At 44.4% G+C, this 27,217-nt stretch overlaps 1 protein-coding gene across 1 annotated transcript in view; it reads right to left on the minus strand.

Annotated features, from left to right (window-relative positions):
* LOC144784004 (cathelicidin-1-like) overlaps window positions 1-25,903 on the minus strand; it is a 121,896-nt gene extending 95,993 nt beyond the window's left edge. Inside the window, exons 1-4 of the mRNA XM_078662715.1 lie at window positions 25,844-25,903; window positions 25,162-25,171; window positions 22,638-22,777; window positions 10,360-10,467 (exon numbers count right to left, since the gene is read on the minus strand). Coding sequence (XP_078518841.1) covers window positions 10,360-10,467; window positions 22,638-22,777; window positions 25,162-25,171; window positions 25,844-25,903 — 318 coding nt within the window. The remainder of the gene's footprint in view (window positions 1-10,359; window positions 10,468-22,637; window positions 22,778-25,161; window positions 25,172-25,843) is intronic.
* Between the last annotated feature and the right edge of the window lie 1,314 nt (window positions 25,904-27,217).

The raw sequence follows: 27,217 nt of genomic DNA on the forward strand, positions 1-27,217 counted from the left end.
AGTAGTTCAGGACAATGGACCAACTTCTAGAGTAACTGGCTTTGATATCTCGTTTACAATAGGTTTTCCTGAAAATCCAAGGGAAACATTTCTAGAGCCTGAGAGCGGAGCCCCTGGAACCTCGTCATGACTGATAGTAGTCCTACTTGCCCCTGTATCAATCAAAAACTTTCTGTCTTTCCCTAATACTTGACTGTGTACATAGGGACCCTCTTGATCTACAGGTATCTCGATGAGAGGCAAGCCTACCTCCCTCTCTAGGCTGTTTCATGAATACGGTTGATACTCTGGATACTCTGTCTGGGCATACTGGTACATCTGCTGTGTAACATGCTGTGTTGCAGCAATAGGCTGCGGTGCTGGAACTGTCTGTTGTGCATTCTGTGATGGCTGAGAAGTCTGTGAAACTTGTTCTTGTCTAGGCGGACGTGGTCTTTCTTTAGTCTTACCAGTGGCTATGTTGTGTTTCAGAACTGCACACTCGTTTATAAAATGACCTGGCTGTTTACAATAATTGCATGTCCCTTTAACGGGAGCTGCAGGATGACTGGCTTGACTCGGACCCCTCTTCTGACTGTCTTGTGGAACAGATTGTGCAACTAGTACTTTCATTTTCGTGTCTTTCATACGTCTCCTTTCGTGTTCTTGCTCTTCCCTGATTCTATTCTGGTGATACTGGAGCATCTGTAACATTTGTGACGGGGTACTAGCTTGCCAGGTACTTTCGACTTTCAGAACTCGATTTTTAACTTGTGGGCTTGAATTCTCGACTAGTTTAGTAACAAAAAGATGAGGGTATGACTCGCTACTCGTCTTCAAACCACTGTTAATAATGAAACATTTTTCGAATCTAGAATAAAAATCACTAGTGTCTTCATCCTGTTTCTGTTTGCATGCTGAGATTGCATCCCAATCTTCCTTTTTCGTGGCTAGTAACCTTGGCAAAACTTGAATCAATAACTCGGGCAATTCTTTACATTTCTCTCCAAGACCGGTACCTGGTACTCGTATTTTATCTTCAGCTTCTAGAGCTGTCCAATCTATCTTTTCTCTCCCACCTCCCATTCTTTTTCCTTGAGTTTTTCATATACCCCTGCGGGCAACAGGACCTTTAACATTTTAATGATATCTGGATACGTGTAGTCTCCCATACGGAGCATGTCTTTTAATTCTCGATGGAACCCTGCTGGATCTTTGTCGTGACAGGGAATTAATTTCTTCATCTCCAAGAGTTCCATCTTTGTAATAGGGGTGTAAACAAATACTCGTTGCATTTCACCATCCGGTGTCCTAACTGGGTGTACTTCTCGTAACGGATGCTGTCTATCTATGTAAAATGGTTTACTTTCTGGAGGTGAGACGTGAACAAAATGCGGGTTCAGAAACGTTCTATATTTGTGGCGCTGTTCTAGAATGACACTAATTAAATCTGTACCTAAACCTTTCCACTTATACTGGAGTAACTCGTTCAGAACATCATGTAACGGACCTGGATCAGAATGTTGTCCCTCATACAGTGTAATGAGGTGCTGGATCATATACATACCCACCAGTCGCTGCTCGGCTGGGGGCAGTTTCAGAAACATTTGTGCCACTATTTCGTCTGGAAAAGTGGTAGAATCAGTAATCCATCGGACTGCTGATCGGGCTAGTTCTTGTTCATGCATGGTACTAAGTTCACTATAACCGATTCGTGATTTCAGAATGTGATCGGTAGCTTGAAATACTTGTTCTAGAGAATCTTGCTCTGGTGCTGGAAGATGAAAAACTTTCTTGTGTTCTAGGCGTGAATGTCGGTCTGGGAATCTAGATTTACCTACATACGCTATTCTGGCGGTATTCTCGTCTTCTACTTCTTCAGTATCAGTGTTATCTTCTTTCTCGCTTACTTGTGCTGCTATGCGTTTCTCGTGTAACCTTATTATTTCCTTACGAATTTTCTTGTACATACTGTCTATACTACTGAGTGTCTTGTGTCTTCCCTCGGCTATATGATCACTCCACTTTGTCAGAACTTTCATTTCGATCGGATCTTTATCTGGATAATCTTGTTCCCTTATTAAACAATTGATTAGAAACTTTAATAGCATGAGCTGGGTCTCAGCTTTCCTTAGAGACATGATTTCGCCAATACTTTCTGGATCGTCTCCTGTACGGATGAAACGATATATTCTGTCTAGATCTTCTTTCATATTCGGTAGGGTGTCCAAATATTCGGTCACCCGTCTTACACGCAATGAATATATAACCATATTATCATCGCCTGGGACTGGATCATAACGGCATTCGGTAAGAGCTCGTCTGATATCTGCAACGGACTGGTATTTGGGCGTACGCTGTAACGCACGTTCATGTAACTCGACTAACGTTACACGTTTGTGTGGCGGCGGGGTACCAGGAGGACCTCCTCCCGCGGCCCCTAAACTGGAATCGTCGACTGATACTCTTCGTGCTGGCAGAGTGACTGATGTAGCGGGTACTTGTACTATAGGCTGGACCGGGGGTACCGTAACAGGTGCTGTAACAGGTGCCCCGGTGGCTGTAGGAACAGGAAGTACATTATTTACAGGAGCTGGCGGAGCAGGATTTGCATATTCTGGGACTGTGTCGTCCAAATAGGACGAGAGAAAAATATCAGCTGCGGTCGGTTTGTGACGTAACTTAATCGGAAGTAATGGCGGCGGAAAATTACATGGTGCTTCCGGGGTCGCCTTTGGCAAGCCCTCGGCAAGAAGAGGATACATACCCTTAATGAGGGCATTTCTCTGTCTGTCTGACTGTTCGGCTTTAACTCGTTCACCTACTTCGATTAATTCCTTTTCTTGGGCTCTTTCTGAGGATTCTCTACTTAATTCAGACTTTCTGATTTCTTTTTCGGTTCTTTTATGAGATTCTTTGCGCCATAACTCGATGGCATCTTTCTGGGACTGTCTGGCTTTCTTTTTCCATAATGCTTCTTCTACTCGCATGATGCACTCGGCATCCCACGTAGCTGATACGGGCCATCTATACTTTTCCTCTAATTGTTTGGTGTACTCCACCCATAAATCTAGATATAATATGGCACTTATGCCATGCTTTTGATACATAAAATGACCTGGACTGTCCCTAGGCGGGACAGGAACTGCTTCCTCGAGCAGACCTTTTCTAGTTTTTAACTGACGTAACTTCGTGAACAGAGGCATAACTAGGCTGAAGTCTGGACACAATACAATACACAATAAACACAATAATGACTTTAAGAAAACAAATCACTCATACCACGACATTGAGAACACATGGAATAACATTTAAAATGACAGTTCGGACAGAATACTACCTGAAATACTGAAAGCAGAATACATGAATTTCTCGAGAACAGAACTGACTAGAATGACTAGATGCACTGCTTTAACAGTACGAAACTTACCGGTCTCATAAAGAGACACGTCAGGACCCGCATCCACCTAAGTGGACACTTCGTGTTGGATCTGTGTACCCAAACCCACGGACCAGAGACAAATCAATTGACCCTGTCTAGATACTACCCCAGCAACGGTACTCACCGGGCAGCAAGAACGGAATGCCTCGGACTGGACTGGACTGCTACGACGACGGACGGACGAACTTCGGACTTCAGTTACAGGTGGGCCTCCGGATACCTCGGACCTTGGACTCTCGGCTTGGGCTCTGGTCGGGACTCGCCGCGTTCCTCCACCGCCTCGTCTGGACGCTGGACCGCAACCTCCGTCTCCTCCGTGGGCCTGAGGGATACTTGAAGCAGAAATATCTGCACGTGCACGGTATGGTTCCGTCACGGCTGCAGAGGATCAGGGGGCCCGCGTGGCTTCTCCGGCGCGTGGGGAAAGGGCAAGTCCCTATTCGGGCGCCATTATGTGGTAAATAAATAAATTATTACCTGATCTATTTTTGACTATAATCAATAAACGGTTAGCTCAATAAATAAGAGTCAAGATACGAGGTAGCTAGAGTTGACAGGCTTTAATTAAGCATAAAGGACAAGAACAGGACAGCCTGTACGGGATCTGGGAATGATGCGCATCTGGGAATGGGCTAACTTTTTAATAACAGTACATTAGTATATATAGTTAAACAAAATACATTGCATTCAATACAGTAGGCGGAGTTCGTAGCAGTCGCGAAAGATAAGGGCAAAATGATGTAACAAGAAGGCGTGTACAGGGCGTATACATAGACATGTGATGCAAACGTAACAGAATATGTCATAAACGGGGCGGAAACATGGAGGGGGCTACCTGAGCAGCTGGGACCTCTAACCTAGTGGTGCGCGCAAACTGACAATGACGTGTTACTAGGGAGAACTGGGGGCTATGACTTCTGCGCTAGAAGAGGAGACTAAAGTCTGGAGTGTCAGAGCGACATGTACCTAAAGCCTATCTAGTATCTAGTGTTTAGAGAACATGTTGATAGAATCCAAAAGTTATCAGAGTAAAGGCTAACAGACATTAAGACTGGTGCATACATAATTCTACATGTAGTGTGTGTGCGGGGAATATTCTATGAATATTAATACAGTATTTCTCTTACATGGAGACATAAAGGCTAGACCATGACGGAAACTATTGATGCGATTCAGTAGCTTAGGAATGCAGAGAAGGAGGGCTGGACTGATAACTAGAAACATAACATACTCTTGGCAGACTGGAGGCAGAGCCAGGCCGAGCCGGGCACTGCGAGGCATGAAAGTAAGCTAAGGGTCAGGGATACAGGTGGGGGCTGTATCGCTCCTCTGAGAGGGTTCAGGAAACAGGAGCTGAATCTGAGTCCGGGCCCTTTTGAGGCCTAGAAACGGGGATAATTCAATGGATTAACGTGCACACTGTAAAACGTGGCAACGTAACTTTACATAGGCCTGATATTCGTTGTATTCACGAAGACTGGAAACTGACATACTAGAGATGGACACAACTGTAATTGCGTCTTTAATCGATCATAGGGGAATACATGCATATTGATCATGCACATATGACATAACATGGGGAACACGTAGGCACATATAACATGTCAAAATTTACTTTTCCCCAGCACGGTGGGCAACAACATTGGAGATTTTTAATTCAGTATGGCAATTCTCCGGTCCACCGCGGTCGTGTCTGACGACCGATTGAGTGGATAGAGGTAGCCTCACCAGGACCAGGCGAGATGTCTTTGGGTGCCATTTTGAGCGGGTAGCACTCTAGGGGTTGACTCTTGGGCATAAATTCACCGCGTGCGTGGATGCGTCGCTGGCGCGCTGATAGAGTGCCTAAGGCAAGCCCGTCTGCACCCGTCTGCACCAGTCTGCGTCCGTCCTTGCCTGGACGCTGCAAGCTGCCAGGAAACTCTGCCAGTGTCTATACAGGTATCTAAAAATGCCTCTGCTAACATACTCTAAGGACCTGCTGTTGGAACTAAGGGTCAAGACTCTTGGCATGGGGTGTGAGGGGAATATATCAGTAGAAAGTGGTTTTCACTGTGGTAAATGTTCACAATGTGAGTGGTTTGCGACTCATATTCAGCAAACAATAGACCCCTTCACCATTATCCCACAAGCCATCGAGAATTAAAAGAGCAGAGGATTAGGGAGAGTAAGCAGAAAAAAGTGCAACTAGCTGTCCCCTTTCAGGGCCTGTACATCAATGCTACATCTATCCCTAAGCATGCCGCGGAAATCTGGGGCATGCTGGGTGACTTGAAACCAGATATCTGTCTCTTCACCGAGAAGTGGCTGCAAAACCATTCCACACCTACCCTGGCGATTGCCTTTCCTGCAGACTACACAGTAGCAAGATTAGACAGGATAGGCAAAAGGGGGGGAGATCTAGCCATAGCCATGAGCTCTCCCCAGTATATCAATATTAGGGACACGGTTTCCACCTCTAGCATTGAGCTAATGGTATTTCGGCTATAGCCTTTTCAGGGTACTAGGTGGATGGGAGCAGTAGTCTATCACCCCCCGGGCGAAAGTTAAAAACTGTTCTGTACATCACTAATGGAAATTCTCGCTCCTTATACCCTGCAAGCAGACAATTTTCTACTTGTAGGAGATTTTAATCATCATTTAGAGGACTTTTCCAATGTAGAGTCCGCGTGCTTATTGTCGGCCATGGAGTTGCTAGGCCTTTCTTCCAGAGTACTCAACCCTACATATGTGGCAGGACATACGCTGGATATCATTTTTATGAATATTCATGATTTAACAGTAGAACCTCCCCTGGCATTAAACTGGACTGACCATCTGGCATTAAGATTCTCTTTTAAAAAGCCAGAATTAGGAAGCCAGTCCCAATGCCGCGAAAATCTTTGCAGAGCATGGAGAAAAGTCACACTAACAGCGTTCAGTCGGGCTTATATTACTCCTTCATTTAAGAACTGCGCTGAGAGTGACACAGCCTTCGAAAGATCGGAAGCTTCGGTAAGCTAACCCTTAGATACCATTGCTCCGCTTAGAGTAGTGAAAACCCAGGAAAGGGCTGCTCCAGCCCCTTGGTACTCGGAAAGCCTCAAGAAAGAAAAAGCCATGTATAGAGGTAGCAAGAGAAAATGGAGGAAAACAAAACTGGAGGGTGATAAACTTGCCTATAAAACAGCACACAGAGCCTATTTAAATAGCTGCAACACAGCAAGAATATAACATTTAGGCACCCGAATTTCGTAAGCGAAGATCTCCTCTAAGGAGCTCTTTAAGATCCTCAAGGAGTTCACGAACCCCAGAGCCAACAATCCTTCTCTCCCACCTAGGCAAAGGCTTTGCGAGGAGCTAGCTAATTATTTTAAGCAGAAGATCGACAAAATGTACAGCTCCTTTGGTGCGGTAGAGGTAGCGAAGGGGGTAATCCCACCCTGGGTAGACACCTTACTACCTAGTCTTGACTCTTTTGCAGCTATTACCACAGAGCAAGTAGTGTCCTTACTAGCTCACACAAAATCAGGTTCTCCGTTAGACCTGGCACGACTTTTATTATTTTAGAACTTGCCCCGTTCTTGTCTTCTTCGCTCTCGGAAGACTGTATTATAATCACTGGCAACAGCCACGTTTCCTTTTAAATGGAAGGTGCAAATTAAACCTCTGCTGAAGAAAGCACTGGCTGACCCAGCAGACTTGCAAAACTATAGACCGATATATCTTCTCCCATGCTGCTCTAAAATCATGGAGGCATTGATCAATAAACAACTTGCGGGTTATTTGGAGCACAATAATCTACTTGATCCTCCCAGTTGGGCTTCCGGGCATGTCATAGCACCAAATCTGCTTTGTCTGAAGTAACTGATACAATAAGGATGTCATTGGATAAGGGGACTCCCTCGATGTTAGTACTTCTTGATCTGTCGGCGGCCTTTGACACAATCTCTCATAGAATCCTTTTGGATAGGCTAGGAGAGATTGGTGTCAGAGAAATGGTCTTAAACTGGCTACAAAGCTTTTTGACCGACAGAACACAATGTGTCCAATTGGACACATTTGTGTTGCAGACCACGCTAGTGGACAAGGGAGTCCCTCAAGGGTCCATCTTAAGTCCTACCTTGTTCAAAATCTATGTGGCTCCTCTGGCCACCATTATTAGATCATGCGGTTTTGAGACTATCTCGTATGCAGATGACACCCAGGTGTAGTCCCTAATGAGACGGATCCCGCGGTGACCAGAGCAAAGTTTAAGACCTGTATGGTAAAAATAGCCACATGCATGAGTAAGAACTTTCTTCAGCTTAACTCCAACAAAACGGAGATCCTGTTGTTTGGGAAAGTTGAGGAACCGTAGCCTGCTGACTGGAAGCCTATAGAACTTGGGGATGCTCCTAGACCAAAAAAGTAGGCGAGGAACCTGGGCATTATAAATCGATGACAAACTCTCCATGGAGAAGCATGTGAAGACGGTCGCAGTAACCTGCTTTGGTATAATGCGGATGCTGAGAAAGATATTTCTGTGGATTCCCCTTGCGGCCAGAAAGGCCCTCATACAGGCACTTCTAATCAGCAGACTAGATTATGGAAATTCACTATTAGCACGAACAAGGGAAGATTTATTATCATGGTTGCAAGTAGTTCAAAATACAGCAGCGCGTCTTGCTCTTAACAAACCGGTATGCACCCCGTCACTACCTCTCTTGCGACAACTGCACTGGCTTCCTATCAGGAAGAGAGCAGTCTTTAAGCTCCTGTGTATAGTGTTTAAAGTACTTCAGGGGACTGGCCCTGCCTACCTAACGAAGAAACTAAAACCTTATATCTCTGTGCGTCAATTGAGATCGAGTAATCGGAAACTGCTCTGCACATGGAAAATTAGTAAAGCTAAAATGGGTGGTCGTGCCTTTTTCCATCCAGCCCCCACCCACTGGAACAGACTGCCAGATGAGATACGAGCCTGTTCAAATCTAGCACAGTTTAAGAAAGAGCTGAAAACCTGGATGTTTTAATGATCACTTTCAATCTGCAGTTTACTACCCAGGCGCCGAGAGATCCCCTTGGGATGATTAGTTGCACCATACAAGTGCTAATAATAATCTAACATATGCCTTATTGAAGCTCAAGATGATTCAATAGGCATCACCAGACATCATTTTCTTACTTTTTGTACTTCTCTTCCACTCCATCTACCTTTTGAATTTGCAGACAATTTCATACACAGGCTCGATGTGTGGTTAAAGAAGAATACTACAGTTTAGTTATAGCCTCAATTTTTTAATTCAAAACTCCAATTTCACTGCCATAGCCAGGTGTTGCATTCCTCTAATGCTCCATTGCTAATGTTTACAATGTTCAAGAAACAGTTGAGTTTCCACCTCCCAATGTCAGGGAATGTTTATCTCCACTAAGGTAACAGTGGAGATAAACCAAGGTTCGCTTCAGAAACTGCTTGACCCATATTGACAATTGGATGTGTTCCAATCACTTTGAACTAAACGGCAACAAGACAGAGGTCATCATCTTTGGGAAGGCAGACGAACACTGGTCTAGTGACTGGTGGCCACAAAAGCTGAGCTCGTATCCATCACCCAAATCTGTGGTACGAACTCTCGGAGTGATCATTGACAATCAGTTGTCAATGAAAAGCCGGGGACTAATCATGAGCTGCATTGATTATGGTAATGCCCTGTTAGCCTCCATAAACGAGGATCTCTACTCTAAGCTTCAAGTCTTGCAAAACATTGCAGCAATACTAGTATTAAATCTCCCAGCAAGAGCTCCATCATTGCCCAGTCTGAAGACCCTTCACTGGCTCTCGCTCAAGAAGCCATGTCGCGTCAAAATCCTCTGCCTTGTGCACAGGAGTATATATATGGAACTGGACCACATTTGGCTAAGAAACTCAGCTGGTATCAACCTAGCAGGATGCTTAGGTCCAGCACTAAATTTCTTCTTACCCCTCACAGAATTCGCACTATCAGAAATGCTGGGCAATCTTTCTCCTTTCTCGCACCTGCCTTCTGGAACAAACTCCCATCCCATCTTTCTTCCATCATCGACCATAAGCTTTTCTGCAAAAAATGAAAAATCTGCTTGTTTGAACACCCATAACTGCTACTTACCTGGCTGCGGGTCCGCACGGAGTCTCCCAGGAGTTCTCGGTAGCGCTAAGCGACCTTATGGTGATATGTGCGTGCAATAAGTTCCTTAGATTTGATTTGATTTGGAAAATCTGCCATAGTTTGAGTGTTCTCCATGGAAGACAAAAGTTATCTCCATGAAAATAGATGTATTCTCTGTGAGAGGAACATATTTGGGAAAAAGTCCACCCTAACACGGTTTCTGAAATCGCTGTGACAAAATATGAGGACTGCAATTGCACCACCAAAGTGGGGTATGTTGTCAGTGCCCACACATTCCATTTCCCTTCCATGCTGAGAGTTTTCCCTAACAGTCAGGGGTTGTCATACTCTCCTTTCCATGAATAACCACCACAGCTTACATGACTGCCTTTCACAAAGTTAACTGTATCAGACATTATAGTCTGTTAGTCAGTACAACTCAGGTAGCTAATCATTATCTTATGTCAAAGGAAAGTTCAAACCTTTACAAGGATAGAGGAATCCATAGTTTGGACTACTCTTTGTAGTACTGTTACTTTGCTGGTGATGTTGATGGGAAATTTGGCATTTTTTTAAAACATGATTCCCTATTGCATATGATTTCTATGCTCACATCTTTAGAATAATCTGCCACAGGAAATTAACAAAACCATTTTGTTTAAGCAGTAAGACATTTTATATGCATATGTGCATAACATTTACGGTCTCAAAACCAAGAGGAAACACTTTGGTGAAGCTTGCCCTTAAAAAAACAAAATAATGTACAAAACAATTACAATGCCTCCCACACAACACCATTTTGTACATCAGTTTTCAAGAGCTGTTACTTACTCCTGAGTCCTTGAAGTCACATTTGTCCTTGCCTTGGTTGTCCATCTGATTGACACACACCGTCTCTTTAATGGTGAACCGCAGCTGCTCAGGACTAACAAGCATTTCCTGCAATAACATAGAATGTGAGAACTTGACTAAGTGACATAACATTTTCACTTTTACAAAAGAGACCTTATTTACAATTCATCAAATTAATTTTACACCCATTGTTATGGAGAGTTCAACTTATTTGCCAAAGTTGGAAGATTTCCCATATTAAGTCCTCCACTCCACTCCAGTGCCATGAAACCGTTTGGTGTACGTGCGCTTTACAAGTTTTTTAAAGAAAACATAACATAACACTATAGAAGCAGAGATTTTTCCACACAAGTGTCTATATCCTACTTGGGAAAGTCCACTTTCCCTGGGAATCATTAGGTGGAAAATCAACTAGTGGCATGCAATAATAGCTAAATATCCTGAAAATATATCCCCATTTAAGGATTCACAGTCAGTGCTACATTTCGTCTGCCAAATGTACCCTGGGGGAGCGCTTCCTGCATGATTGGGACACCATATTTCTCTTTCCATCAATGCCTATCACCATTTCTATGGCAGCCTTTCACAAAGGTACAAGCAACGACTCCTCCATTAGGGCGGAGGAGCATTGCCCCACTGCTGAGAGCCAGCAAATTCAAGCATGAAAACTAAAATGATGAACCAATGTTATTATCATTTTATTTTTCATCTTGGAGGCTGCCAGCTGGGCCTACTGAGCGTCTGAGCCTGGTAGGGGATGTGGCCTTCCTGACAGACAGAAGCTGCAGCAAATGTATGCATGCCGGTTTGGCTGGCTGTCTAAAATGACATGCGCACCTAGAACTCTCCAACCCTAACTGTGCTGCACAGCCAGGCGGAGAACAGGCACTGGCTCCCAGTCCCTGTGTGAGGGCAAAACAAGCATCCTCAGACCAATCCTGGCAGTTCTCTCATCCTGGATAATAATATTACCAGCATAAGAGCAGCTTCTGGATTGGCTTAGGGGAGTCTGGGAGTCTGTGGACCCCATTGGACTGCCTCGACAGAAGCAGAAGAGCACTGAGGTGGCGGCTGGCAGCAGGTAGGTAATGTTTCATTTTTATACTCACCTGTGCTGCCCCATAATCGTAATCATATGTTCTAATTGCAAGTTTTAAATTCCTGGTCATCTTGTCTCTTGAACATTGCACATAGGGAGTGCACCCAAATCCCCACTGCAATTCATGCTGCAAGCGCGACCTCATCCCAGTTGCCGGGGCCATTTTGTTATACAGGGACATGGTTTCTTTCTTCCATACTATTTTTAAAGCCTCCAGTAATGAGAGTTCACCTTTACTCGGGTCATAGGGACGATCTCCTTTCCACTGGCCTCCAGCCGAGACTATTTGGGAACATGGACTGTTCCCCACCGTATTGTTCCTCAACTCAGCTTCACCACACAGATACTTTTATGCCACAGCACGCTTTTAGGACTAGAAAGGATTCTTTCATGAGGGGCTGAATATTTCATGCACTGGGAGGGCAAATCTGGAATCATTGACAGAGCATGTGGTTCATCCCAGTTTCTTTTTTCTCTTTTTATTGTAAGGATTTCTGCAAAGCAGGCAACATATAAATATATTAAATTGGAAATTACGTCTCCTCGCGGGTTCCTGCTTTTCATTTTTTACAGTGCTCATAATGGCTTGCAAAGCAGAGGAATTTGACTTCGATGCGTCCCAGGGCCGTGGGCCTATTTTACAATAATGCATAATTTAGAAGATTTAATAGGCATCCATGTATGGCTGCAAGTTTGGATGTTTTGGTTATTTTTGTTGCATTTGCTGAGTGTTCCATTTCTAGAAAACACAATTAAAGAACCGATAAGATAGCACAGCGGGTTGGGTGCACACTGCACCAAACTCGTTGTAATCTGCAGATCACGGGTGCAGCTGCTCAACACTTTATCATGTCTGCTGTCAAGATCCATGAGTAAAATGCAGATTACAAGTTTCAATTTCCAAAGATGTTTTAGGGTTGTAAATAAACTGCGCTGACATCTGACTGTATGTCTTAGAATCCAAGTGTGGCTATTTAAGTAACTTTTCCTCCTCCCAAAGACATTGAAGTGGTCCTATCGAGACGGGTAATAATTTTAATAAAAGCTGAGCCACCCAGTCCCTTAAACACTTCAACAAAATCAGTAATATTTACAGGGTTAGGCCTAATTGGACTCCAAATGGTTGGTATTAGCATAGGTCTGAACAACTTCCATTTTGCAGTTAGGCAGCCTAAGTAAATCTAACTTAAAAATTGTTCCCATGACAACATTTTGGGCCTGATTTCGAATTTGCAGTGCCGGAGCGAGACAGACATGCCTCTGCCCCGCTCCCGAAACCAGCCAGAAACCGGTCCCCGGAAGCTTGTTTCCTTCCCAGTATAAGAATTGGCTTGGTAGTTTGGTTTGCCCTGGATTGTTCTAAACAAACGTGTTTGATAGATTCCCTTAGATCATGTAGGATGTTGAGCCTCAATAACTCATGATTTCAACATACCTCGTGTTCTACGTATGTCAGTGAGGATGTATGACATTACAACGCATGCTTTTACATCGCATGCCTTTACAACGCTGTTTTTACAAGGCATGCCTTTACAACGCATAGTGCTTTGGGGCGCTGGATAGTGAATAGTTTAATTTACTATTCCAACTCAAGTCCCCGTGGATAGTAGGGAAGGTGTTGGATAGTAAATTAAACCTATTCCCTATCCTAGAGCGCCCCCCAGTGCAATGCGTTGTAATGGTTTGCGTTGTAAAAGTTGCGTCGTAAAGGCACTGCGTGGTAAAAGTTGCGTTGTAAGGGATGTTTCCCGTCAGGGAGGTAGCAATAACAGATCCACTTTAAAAATCGTAGCTTTTAAGAATACCATGTTGGCCTAATGCACTCCTTCTTCCAGAAGTAGTAAAAGTTGTGCCTGTCACCTAGTTCCTGTAGACCACGGCACCTGTTGCCCTATCCACCAGGTTCCAGCGTCTCCTCCCATCATGTCCACATTTGCCACATCATGCCAGTAAATTGCTCTACCGGCTGCCCTATTCTGATTTTTACTCTCTCTCCACCGTAATTTCCACCATGTCTTTGTGTCATCCCTTCCTCACAAGGCTCCTCATCATCTCTTATTTATTTCCTTTGACATCCCTGCTGAATTCTGTAACAACTATCTGTTCTCCTTTGTTCCCAGCCAATTTTCCCACCCCTTTTTTTTTTATCTTCGGCAAATACCATTGTGGTGCGGAAATGGTGTGAAGAATCACAAAGCCCATGGTGAATACCAAATCTTGCCCCATAAATATCTAAAAAAAGAAAGTATTGTTGAGCCATTTGCAGTAAGTTTGCAAGACCTTTATGTTGCTATTTAGCCTCCACTGTCTACTCTTTGAAGATATAATCAACTTCAATATGGCTTGTGCATTCGCAAAGCCATCCATATGTGTCAAGGGCAAACTACACCTTAGGTTTGTGTTTTGTTTAGTATTTTGCAGAGTACTTTTCTAAGACAGTGAATCAGCTCTTCTCTGGCCTGGCACCAAGACTCTGGAACCAGTTTCCAGAGATCTCAGACTCAAGCAAAACTTTGCCCTTTAGGAAACTCTTGGTCTGGTTTTGAGTTTGAAATAAAGGGTACTCTGCCCCCAAAACCCTGAATCCTCCTGCCTCTTTTAGAGATGGGTGGGCCATAAGTATTCTGTTGATGTAGCCTTTGTACTTCCTCCGATGGCCCAATGGAACAGAGAAGTTGTAAGGATATTAGGATATTACACATTCTGCCCTATTTAGGTTGGATAATGTGATACCTTTTTTTTCCTGTTCATCACTGGCGGGAAAAACCTAGCAGTGAGGGACAGAAAAAAAGATGAAATTACCCCCACACCATGGCAACACACAAAAAAACTCCTAGGGTGTGGGGAGAGGGGGGCATTAGTCCCAATTTAGGAGTTTGCTTTTCAAAAACAAACACAACTTTAGAAAGATTTGACGGTCAAGTCGATGGTACTAAGCAGGAGCGCAAAATCCGCTCCGATCGCGGATTTTGCGGATTTTCGGTAAATCCGCGATCCGCGAACTCTCGCGAATTTACCGAAAATTCGCAATTCGCGAGCGGCGGATTCCTCGGTCAAAAGTTCACGCCTTGCTGGTCTAACTAATTTACGATGGCGCCGGCAAGCTGCCAGCGCCATCCTAAAGTTACTTAATTAGCTTCAGCAGGAAGCTCTAATAGATAAGATAAAGCAGGGGCCCGAGCGCCTGCTTTATTTTACCAATTAGAGCTTCCTGTTGAAGCTAATTTAGTAACTATTTTAGGATGGCGCTGGCAGCTTGCCCGCGCCATCGTAAATTAGTTACAACAGGCACAAAACGGTGGTGTCTTCTTGAATAAACATGAAGCTTAAATTCAGTGACGCATTCATCGGCCCCAAAAACAATCGTGAGCGTTGTCAAGGCTGGGCAGATATGCCTTCTTCCCAGATATACCATCGAAAATGCACCCTTTGAGACAGCCCCTTAGTATAATCTTGTTGTATATTTTTCTTTTTCTGTTTTGTCAGTGAAACACACAGTGCCAAAGTTAGTTTCAAAAGCAGCTGTTAGAGAAGAGCTTCTTTTTAGCAGACACCCAGTTGCAGTCAGAGCTCAGCGTTAACCACAAACTATGCGTGCTCGCGGGCCCTGGAATCTGCAGCTTGCAGAGCATCTTTCTCTTCCTCACAACTTGTGAATAAACAGCTGTATTTTGCAAAATATGGGCCACCGGATTGCATTTGGGAGTTACTGAGGTCTCTGGCTATAAAAACATCTGTATATTTATTTAAAAGTGGGTGCCAAGCGACTGCAACAGAGCCGTGCGCCATGGTGAAGGATTCTGGGAGAGCCAAGTTTTTCAGAATGCACTTGGACGATATTAATATGAGTGATCCCATTACTAATGCCCATTCGTAAAGCGTGTGTAAGATGTTAATTTTAATATACTACACCAGCATAAGATTACACTGAAGCCTGCTAATCGGTATAGCTATCCCCAGAGTCAACAGACAGCCCAAGCACAGCGATGCATAACCGCTCCCCCAGCAGAACAGAACGAATGCCAAAGCTCTGCGGCAAATGCATCCACGCAGTTCCATAAGGGGACGTAACTGGCACCTCCACCTTCAAACCTGTTACTACGCAATGCATTGATGGGTCCCAACCTTGCCCATCATTCGCTAATATAGGTCTTCACTAAAATAGACCTTTGTTAGACCTAATTGTGCCAGCAGGTTATGAATATATACTCGCCATTTTGGGCAGTAAGAATATCTGATCTCCAGAAAGCAGCCAAGATCCTTAAACATAATGGCACACAACTTAAAAACAAAAAAAAAGGGTACACACTGAATTGAAACTTGTAGCTTTCGCCTTGATCTTTGAACTCGCCCTGTTTTCCGCTGCGCTGTACACTGAACAAGACATGTTGCATGTGCACTCGCATGGAAGCCCCGTCCGTTTGGCCCCGCCCACACACTCGAGGTGTGCACCGTCTTCCCGCCATTTACCCACTATGATAGGTCACTCAAAGGGACCCCTGCGCCCTTCGGCGCGATTGCATAGTAACACACACCTGGTCGCTGTTGACAACTCTCTGGCACTTTAGGTAGCTGTAGTGTAGTAAAAGCACTATACATTTACCCAACGAGGTAGCACTTACTGATTATCCAGTAGAAAGTACTCCAGTTGAGTAGAGGTATGGCACAAAACGGTGGCGTCTTCTTGAATAAATACGAAGGGCAGGGTTCAATCTGGCACGATGGTCCTGGCATGGAAGCCCCGCCCCCAAATCCGCCGATCCGCTAAATCCACGGATTTTGCGGATCCACGATCCGTGAATACGCAAATTCGTGAATCGTGGATCCGCAAAATCCGCCCATGCTTAGATGGTACCATTTACCAAACTTTTCCTACATTGACAGTAGGCACCATGACGGTTGTTCATGTCTCAGTGTAGAGAGTGGTCTGCCTGACTGTCTGACAACTTTAAATATGACAAGAGGTGATCCCTCAGGATAGCTGGGGTATTGCACTCTGCTATCCAGATGGAGTAAACTTTATCCACCAACCTGTAAAGCAGGCCTTCTGGTTCTTCCACCCCTACAATTTGCTTAAGGTTGCTTTCTTGATGCACTGTTCAACATTCTTATGAGCCAATCCATTGCCTTGGTGCTTTAAAAATACAATAGATAAATATGCATACAAATGAATAAATAAATAATTAAAATAATGTATTTATGTGCTAGAAGTAATGAAACTGATTGCTCCAGATGTTATCACAGATAATGCAAGTTTCACCCAGGTTTAGTTTAGAGTCTTTATTTTGTATGCCTGCTGTCTCTTGGCTCCTAGTGCTATTTTATATTCTAGCTTATACGTTAGGTGTCCTATGGATCCATTTTGTATATATTGCTGTCAAAGAGCCACAATAAACCCAATACGAGAAAGCAGTAGCAAAATGCTGTGACAAGACCCCGGGATTGTTCAATTGTTTCCGCTGTTCTGGAGAAAAACGGTTTGCCTGTTAAAGAAATTACACATGTTCCAGTTGTCCAAGGAAACGTCAGTACTCTTCATTCTGTTTAATCTCTGTAACTGGTACTCTGGCTAAATAAATGCTGCAGTCAGCCAGGGATCTCCAGCTGCAGCTGTGAGAAGAGCTCCCTAAGACCAGTGTAAGTTTCAACATACTACGTGGCAGTTCTTAGGAATTAGATCATGAGAAACAGTGGAACTCCCAAGAATCATCGTTCAATTGCACCTAGACAGGGACCCCAGCACTATGGACGGAATTTTAATTATGCTGGAGAAATTTCAGTAATTACACAAATAATTACTTTGTAGAAATAATGTAAAATATTGAATATTACATGTTATTCTGCAACTGACCATGTGTGCCTGTAACTTTGCCACCGCGCCAAAAGGCGCAGAGGTCCCCTGAGTGAGCAGTCCATCATAGTTGGGAAAGGGCGGGAAGACGTTTGATACCGCTTGTGTGTGGTGTGCGGGGCCAAACGGGCGGGGCTGCTATGCGTGTTCACATACCTCTTGTGTATAAAGGGTCAGAGAGCGAGCAGGCCAGCAGATGAGGAGAAAGAAGCCTCCTGGTCACAGGAACTACACGGGGTTGTGCTTGTTAAACTCATGGATGCAAAGACCTCCCTCAATTCTTACAGCTAATTTTCGACAGCAGATATGGGGTTAAAGCACACTTGCCCAGCCTCGACCGTGCTCACTAATGGTTTGGGCTGATTAAAACGTTACTGAATTTGAGCTTCAACTTGGGCACCTGCTATATCTGTAAATGCTTCCTGTTGAGGTTTAATTTCTGTGACAGGAGCCTCGTGCCAGAATGAATCCTGCCCTGCATAGTTATCCACGGAGATGCCACCGTTTTGTGCAATACCTCTACTCAACTGGAGTACTTCTACTGGCTAATCAGTAAGTGAAAGCAGTATACATTTACCCAACAAACTAGCACTTACTGATTAGCCAGTAGAAACAGTAGTCTAGTATATTTGGGCAAATCCGCGAGTTCGCAAATTTTTTCACCAACTCGCGGATTTTTTTTCAATTTCGCGGACCGTAAATCTGCAAAATTCGCCCATACTTACCTTGGAGATCATTACAATTTGATGAAAGTACACAAAGTCCCTTTCTCCTTTCTTTGGTAGTCAGGCAACCACTGCACGCCAATCCCCCAAGCAGCACTTCAGCTTAGGGATAGTCTCTCCTCAGTTTCTTCTGGTTCCTCACATCAGCACATGTTTCTTCTTGTTGTCCAAAAGTAATCTAAATTCTTGGGATCAGGGTCCCAATACTTATACCCCAAAATCCTTTGTTCTTTGAGGGCAGAGGGGCCTTTGCCTAGTCCATACCAGTTCTGGTCAGTCCAGGAACACTATGCTGACATGACTCCTTCTTTCCTTTCACAGTGCAGGGCAGAGACATCAGACGCACCACAGAAGGTGGAGCCAGCTTTGTGGAGGGAAGGCACAGTCCTATTCAGGTCCCAGGTGCACCTCCTCCATCCCATCTAGATGCAGATCTCTTTCACCACTGGGCTGACTCACCCTGTCTCCTGAAATTCCCCAGCCCCTGTCACAAACTCCAGACAAGTAATACACAACCAAGCAGAGGCAGGATTGGATAGTTAGACAAGAGAATACCTATGTTCTAAAAGTGGTATTTTAAAACACAGAATGCTAAAAGCAACTTCACTAAAAGATGTATTTTATCATTCTGAGTACATGCATACTAAACTCGAATTTCTACCATGTTCCCTGAGTCAGTTAGGATTATAAAATGTAATAATCTAACTGCCCATTCTGGCCTATGGAGAACAGGTAGCCTTGCAATAGTGAAAAACAAAAATGGCTGTAATTCACTATTAGGACATGCCACACACACCAGGGCTTGTCCCACCTTACTTACAATGCACCCTGCCCTTGGGCCTACCATAGGGGTGTCTGATATGAAGAAAAGGGAAGGTTTAGGGACTGGCAAGTGGGTGCATGTGCTCAGTCAACATGCAGTACCGGACTGCACACAGGACCTGCAATGGCAGGCCTTAGACACACTTTTACGGGCTACTTCCGTGGGTGGCACCACCAGTGCTGCAAGCCCACCAGCAGCATTTGATTTACAAGCCCTGGGCACTCCTGGTGCACTGTACTAGGGTCTGACATATAAGCCAAACCAGCCAATCATGGAATCACTAATTCATACAGTAATTTACAATAGGGCGCACTTGCACTGGGGCACTGGACAGCAGTGGCAAGGTGCCTAAAGCATCTAAACATCAGCAAAAACATATGAGGCAACAGCAAAAATGGAAGGGGGAGACCCAAGCCAAGGTGCCAGGTCTAACAGTGCCAGTGTTTTGAAAAGTGTAGCCCACAAAGCATCTTGCTCAGTATTACGGGCTTATATGCGGCCCAGGAGAACCTTGGATCCGTCAAGATGGCCGGTCTTGCATTTGTCTCCTATTATGGAAAATTAATTACTGCATGAGAAACTTTCCGACTACACTAAAGGGTAATAAGCTACTTGAAAATATAAATATTACTTAATATGCTATTGTGCTCAGATGCCAAGGCACAGGAATGTTTTATTTTACATTTCCTTCAGTCCATCTATGTGCATAGTTGGCAAGCAGCCGATAACATGTGAGACCTCTTTAATACGTTCTCCTCTTTCAGCCACATACCTTTGCATTCTGGAATTTGGAGCTTTGTTCGTACTATTTTAAGTATAGGTTTAAAATACTAGTAGAACAAATGCTGCTGTACAAAAAAACAGGACTGGGTAGAGGTGTCATGCAGGACATAGGCACTCGTGCTGCAACTTATACGTGTGTGGACTTATATATGAGCTGTCCGTGTATGCCTGTCCAATGTAAACCGCCTACGGGTACCCACGAAAAAAGACAAAACTACATCTACCCACAATAGATTGTGACCCGCAAAACATATCTTGGAAGCTTTTGGAAAGGTTGCTGAAAATATCCTAATTTGTATTCCAAAACATTAGATATGAAAAGTTGATCTGGCCTTGCTGCTGCTAAAAACACACTTGTTCCTCATATCACCCTGTGTTCACCCCAGGGCTTTAAGTGGGATGAAAAAACTGGGGGGTCTCTCAAAGGGGCATGGCCTGTGTAATTAGGGGCGTGGCTTTAAAACACTTACGCTAAAAATCAGGGTTTAGCATAGTGTGCCACCGGACTTGTATTTTGCTGTTTCTGTCATTGCATACAGATATGTGATACAACAAGTATCATAACTAAAACAAGTAAGGACTATTGGCTTTGTCAATGGTTATTAGTTGCATAAGATTAAAAAAAACTGCAACTATGGCTTGTTACATAGAATATTGAAAAAGCTTCCAATTAAATCCCTGGTGACACCACCACAATGTGGCTGCTCTTGTGTTTCAGAAAGAGAAGGGAAATCTAGAGAGAAATTGACTCTTTGAAGGATTTCCCTTCCCCTACAACGCTCACCTGGCATGACGTCATGCCGTAACTTCTCCACTAGTGAGAAGTGAGCAGTGTGGGCAGCGCACATCGATGTGCCTGCTGTCTCGAAATGGGTCTGTATCGGGCTGTTTTGCACCCTGGCAATTTTTTTCTGGACTGCAGTGACAGCAAACTGCTGTTACTGCAGTCCGAGAAAAAAACAGACCGCCTGTGCCAGGGCTCAAAACAGAGCCCAATAGAGACTCGTTTTGAGGCACCCTTTAAAAAACTGCCGGTGCTCAGACCCCTTGAGACCCGGCCCACTAAAAGACCTGGTTCACCCACTAAACATCGGTGTGCGCACCTTGTTGTCCATCGCCATACAGGGTTGGATTAGGATTGATAATCGGCCCGGGCACGCAAAAAAAAAATCTGCACACATTTGCATAAACCCTTTCCTCAAATGACTGCTTCGGCTCATTAAAAAAAAAAACGGGGGGGGGGGGCAAGGGTGGTAAAAAAAATGTACACGTTAGTTTACACTGCTGAAATACACCTGGAAACAAGTGAGGCCACTTCTACTCAGGCCCTCTGCCCCGCTCAGTATGTGCTCACATTAATGGGCCTGCCAGCGAGACAAAGGGTGTGATACCTCTGCCTGTTGCAAAACAGGAGGTAACGAGCGCCCATCTGCCTATAGAAAGGACACCCACTGGGCCGCTGGCTTTTTTAACAATAGAGACAGCGCCCATATCGGTCCCCAGACTGCTAAAAAAGCAGCCCACAGCAGGTACTCGGACACCAACCCCTCGGGCATTGCCCAAATGCCCGTGTTACCAATCCGACGCTGGCCATGTACACCATAGAACATGACCCTGTGAGCCCTGATGCTTTGCGTCTTGTTCCCTAATAATGCATATAATCTTGTTCTCCTGAACTGGACATCGCTCATTTCTCTTCAGATGCACAGTGTACGTCTCACCCAATGCATCCCTAAGTGTAATACACCGTTCTTCTCGGAGGAGCATTACTGATGCAATCCAACGAAGTTATCCAGGTCCATGAGGAATGTTCTGCTCCATTCCAGGTTTTTCTTTGAGTTCTGGGAGTTTTAATCTTATGTATTCCATTATAAAACCGGACTACAAGTCCCAGAATGCAAAGAAAACCTCTGGACTGAAGCAGCATTTCATGATAGTTCTGCTAGTACTACTGTGGTGAACATACACCGATAATACACCCTGTGCCTGCTTCACTGTTTTAACTGTGGCTGCTTGGCTGTGTCCATTGATGCCTGCATGTTTGTTCAATAAGCGTGCTTGACTGTGTGTCTGCTAGAGACTGTGAAATTGAGTGCCCCTAGGCGTGTTGCTGCTCTGTGTGCATAATCTATGCATGCCTGTGTCAGACCTGCCAATTAATGAACGATTTTCACCGTTTGAGGGGAGGGCGGGGTCTTGAACGAGCAGGGCTTGGGGACGCAGTGCAAATCACACGGGCTCAGCCATTCTAAACTCACCGCCTCCCTCCAACAACAAACAAAACAAAGAATTCTGAGGCCACTGTCGCTGATTTGCTTCGGAAGTTTCTCACCCCCTAACGGAAAGGCTGTGTAGTTGATTGTGTGTTCACCCTGTGGTATATAGTCTCTTTTACACTTTTGCTGTTTTTTTCTGTTTGTATCTCTTATGTAACTCATGTTATTCAAAGTCCATATGTAACGCAACTGATTCTTTTGTAAAGCGCTGACACCTTCGGGGAATGTTCGCGCTATATAAAATCGCATTAAATAAAATACAAATAAAATATAGGGTGACGGTGTGTGATGAGAGCCGACATCGTCTGGCACACGGTGGCAACGCGCGAGTTGTAAAGTCTGCTGTTTATATTGAAACAACTGTTTTCAGCATGCACTTGGAACTACGTCACAACCTGCTTTAACCCTGCGAGCTAATTTACTGACACACCACTGCGTGCGCTCTTGTTTCGATCCGCGTTTACTTCGAGCCAATTTCTGAGCTTCAGGCGAGTGCATGAAATAATCACAAAACAAAGCGTTCGTTTGCTTATTTTTAATAAATATGAATTGGCTTGGGATTCGTATTTGAACATAATCGATCCCTCTTCTGCTGTTAGGCAACCAGAGAATACAAGCCACCAGTTGACCGCCCCTATGATTTAGTAGCCAATGCACCAGTAGTTAATAGCCTTTATTGAATTTAGTAAATAGTACTTACCAGACTGCCGTCCGGTTCAGACTCGAAGAGTTTGAAATAAGCCACGCCGGGCTCTCGGTTGTAGATTTCGATAGCCTTGGCTATGATTAAGGCATCTCGGCTATTTGCCGGATTCTCCTGGAGAGACGCCGAGATGGCTACTGGAAGGGCGAGATTTTGATCGATACCTCATCACTATTGATCCAAACCTCGATCTGGTCGACTGAACCTTTGTTGCCTGTCTTGGAGGAAGAAAGTGCCCCTGTTACCAAACCAGTTCACCCAATAAAGGACTCTGCTCCCAAAGATCACAAACAACTTCTAGCTTTCAAAAGTTTATTGTAAGGATATGATAAGCTGCAAATACAGGCATCTCAGAATGAGATTCACGAGATACACAGGTCCAATTACATACATGTGCTCTCGGAAAGCCCTCAGACGAGCAACGGAAATCACTAACACAAGTTCTAAGAATAATAAAGCTATCAGCATTGACGCATATCTCTCCTTCATTTAAGTTGGAGGAAAACGCACAGGTTAGGCTGTCCCTACCCTGCTCTAGATGGTATCCCTACTTAACCAAGTCCCAACCTAACAAAGGTGTCAGCAGTGAATAACCCCCAAGGGAAGTCACTCACTCTAAGTCTCTTGGTGAAAACCTATAGTTCTCCAGTCATGACCCCTCTCTGCCTACCCATCCGCTCTCTAAAGGGTCCTCAGGTATCTGCTCTAACCCCACCCAGGGGTGCTGTCCCTAATACAAAACAGTCAACAACATTTGAGACGCCCCTTGCGAGACGCCCCTCACGTGGTGTAGCTTCTGGCTTTTTCCATGATGCTTTGTATTGGGCCTCATACGTTAGAGTTGACCTTGCTTCTCAGACTCTTCTCCGGCCCGCTGATACCCCTTAAACATTCCGGAACCCTCCTCCATGTCTGGGCCGTCTACTGAACAGACCTCTATTCATTCATTTATAATTGGATCCCCCCTTTCCTTGCAGACAGACATCTGCAGCCAAGAACCCAACTCTCATAGACTTCCAAAAAGGCTTGCAACATTTCTTGGCCCAGACATGTACGTGTAAATCAATGTTAAAACATTTCAGGCCTACAATATTTCTCATCATGATTATAGCATTCAACTTCTTCATTAATTAAAGCATGTTAATACTCTTATTCTATTATTCAGTAAACATCTCTAAAAATCATGGCCCATTTAATGCAATGACCAAACATTAATACAATCTATGTCGTGAAAAAAAACACCTTCCCTTTTAGCTCTGGCCCTGAGGCCTACCACATTCTGCGTTTAACCACATACCATCTTACATTTTAACAGCTACACGACATGAATTCAGAAATAATCACATCTACTAAAATCATATAGTGTCACACATTTCTGTATTAGTTCCACTTCTACTTAAATCTCTACATTAGCTATACATTCAGAATATAATTACAGATACTATTAGCACTCATGGCATTTCTCCTCATGATTTGTGCTTACTACAGGTAAGTGTGATGTACTCATACATTTAGGTCAGTTTGCGCTCTCTCAGTTCCCCCCTTTGATGACCTCTCGGGGTCATCACTAACATTTAAACTGCAGTTATTGCTGGCATGATTTGTCTCTGCGCTTCCAGAGCCCTCAGGCTCCTGTACTGATTATCTTGTATGGCAGCCAATCTCTGCAGCTGTTCTCTTTGGGCCCTTTCTGACCTTCTTGCTCTGTACCATTTGAATACCCTCACCAATCCCCACAATATAATCCCACAGATCAATATTATGATGATAGGTTTTAGTATATACCACACAAAGCTTTTGCCTAAGGTGGAAATCCACCCTCCAACTGCACTCATTCCGTGGCCCACCTTTTCCCAGACATTTTCTCTACTCAAGTCTTCGATCTCCTTGTGAATATTAGTTATGTTCCTAATAACTTTCTCAAGGGGCTTCGAATTGTCTGGAATGTAAGTACAACATTCCTGGACCTTCAAAGCCTTACAGACTCCGCCCTCTTTTGCTAGTAGGACATCTAACGCAAGACGGTTCTGAAGAACCATAGCCCTTATCGATTGCATCTCTCCTTCTACCAGCATTAAGGACTGAGCAGTGCTGGCAGACAACCTGTCGACAACTGTTGCCAGTCGTCTAATTTTAACATCATTAAGGATTACTCCCAAAAGAGGGAACATAGCTCCAAAGACATCTCCAACCATTTCTGCATCTCCTACATCTCTCCTTCCCCTCGAAGATGTCTTGCCCTCAATGATCACTAAGTCTTGTGCATGATATATTTTGGGGAAGACAATTGCTAAGTAACATGATCCATACCAGTTGTCAGGTAGTCTCACGTAGGCATTTCTTCCACATACAAAATACACATTTGGAATCACTTGCATTCCCTTCAGGAAATCTTTAGTATAGTACTCTATATTGAAAGCATGTTCACAGTCGACTTCTCCCACGTATACATTTTCATAATACGTTTTGGCTCGGTGAAGACATAGCTTTCCTCTCTGCGTTTTATCTAAAGCTATTGGACCACTACTACCCTTTCTCTTGTGTGCCTTCTCTTCCTCGGTCCAATCTGTTTTCCATTGTCCTGATTTTTTCAAAATCTTTTGTCTCCTGTAACGATCATCCACCTGCCCTATGAACTTCTTCTCGACTTCTGACACCTTGCATGTCAGGTTATTTCTACGGGCATGTGAAGTATCTAAGGTAATCCAAGGAATGAAGAACTTGGCCAATCTGTCTTCACTCTTCCAGTAGTCCCATTTGTTCATCTGCTTATAATTTGGGACTTCTGGCAACACTGAATCATAATTGGAGAAATAGTATTCGAAACTATCTCTCTCATAAAATATACTAAGCAATAAGCTACATGTAATGCCATATGTCAGCGGGAGGTGATGGTATCTAATGCCTTCATCTACAGACGCCGGCAGCTGCATGCAGACGTAACAATCCTTAACCTCCATGGCATCCACGTATTCATATAAAAGTTTAGCATAAGCATTTGACCTAAAGTCTCCTTGGGACTCATCTACGTGTAACCTGCGGGCTTCTGCAGCTAATAACGCTTTCTCTTTAGTGTTTTCCCTTTTCTCACCAGCAACAGTAGGTGTAAGCGTTTCTACAGAATTCACATCAGTTACCTTTGCCTCTTCCTCATGTCCCTCTACATAAGAAATTGTTACCACTAAAGCTATTAATATTATCACTCCTACTATTAGTGTACCTATTATACATTTAGCTCTGCGGTTCTGGGTGCCGGCCTCCATTTCGTCAGACAATATGGCTCTCTCTTATTTTAGCAAAAAGTTCTTTTCCTCTCGTTCCTTTACAGTCTCTTTTTAATCCTTTTGTCTTTAGAATCCACACAACTGGAAGCTGACAACCTTCTTCGCAAAAGTCCTTTAACAGTTCAATAAAGACAACCCTAGCCCTTCTCCATCAACTCAAGGGACGTTCCCTAAAATTCTCTGCTTCCTGGGCGCTAGGTAATCTTCTTTTTCTGTTCACTTTATTTACAAAGTCCTTTAACAGTCTACTATCAAGCCTGTTCCTGCAGCTTCGATAGCAAAGTTCAGTATTTCCAAACGAAGATTGTGCTCTTCATGTGCTGTTATCGTTGTACCAAAGTCGGGGAATTGCAATTCTGAAAGAAACATGTGTTTTAACTTGCTGAGGCGGGGAGGTCTGGGGAGCATGAATGTTAGTGACCCTTCTTGTTCGACTCCGGGTACCAACAGTCGTATTTCCACGGTGACAATGGGCTCAGAACTGGACACCACCACCGCTCGGATCCTCCCTGTCTCCGGTTTCACAGACATTTGTCGCCAGATATGTCCACTCAGGTGTGGAGTATCTTCTGTTAGGCACACGCACTCTTCTTGACCTTCTTCGGTCGGGTGCTTCAGCGCCCTGAGCACCTTCTTCCGGGTCTGAGTCTTCTGATATCGGAGGAAGGGTTACCTCTGGAGTTGACCTCAGGCTAGAGCTCCTTCTTTGCGGCCAATTAGCTTCTCCACGTGCCCTTCTACTCCTTCTCCTTCTTGTCTGTTCTCGCTCTCTGTCAGACCTGTCAGTGTCTGACTCGTACTCCCAGCTACTTTCTCCTTCTGTAGCGTCTTCCGTTTCGCTGTTGTACTGACCGTCCTCAGCTTGGTCAGACTCGTTCCCTGCTTCCGCTGGCACCTCTACAGCTTGGCTAGCCCCCTCTATGGCTTCTCGGTCCTCTTCTGGACGTCTATCCGAGAGAGGAGCTGTTTCTTCCCGAGGTGCTGGAACCCTTCGCGTATGTGACGCGTGGATCCAATTGGGCAGGCCTCCCACCTTCACAGCTGTGTTCGTGATCAGGATGATCTGGAAGGGCCCACGCCAACGAATATCCAAGCAGCTTCTTCTCACATGTTTTTTCACCAGGACCCAGTCCCCAGGGTACAGGTCATGGCACGGGCCCTGGCACGATGGAACCTCGGCAGCCTGCACCTGAAGGGACACAGAACGAATGGCGTCAGACAGCCCCTTACAATAGTCCAGGATCATATCATCTGTGATATTTAACAGTGCAGTAGTTGGGACAGATGGCAGCC

The sequence above is a fragment of the Lissotriton helveticus genome, chromosome 10 (genome assembly GCF_964261635.1).
Source record: "Lissotriton helveticus chromosome 10, aLisHel1.1, whole genome shotgun sequence".
NCBI classification, from domain to species: Eukaryota; Metazoa; Chordata; class Amphibia; order Caudata; family Salamandridae; genus Lissotriton; species Lissotriton helveticus.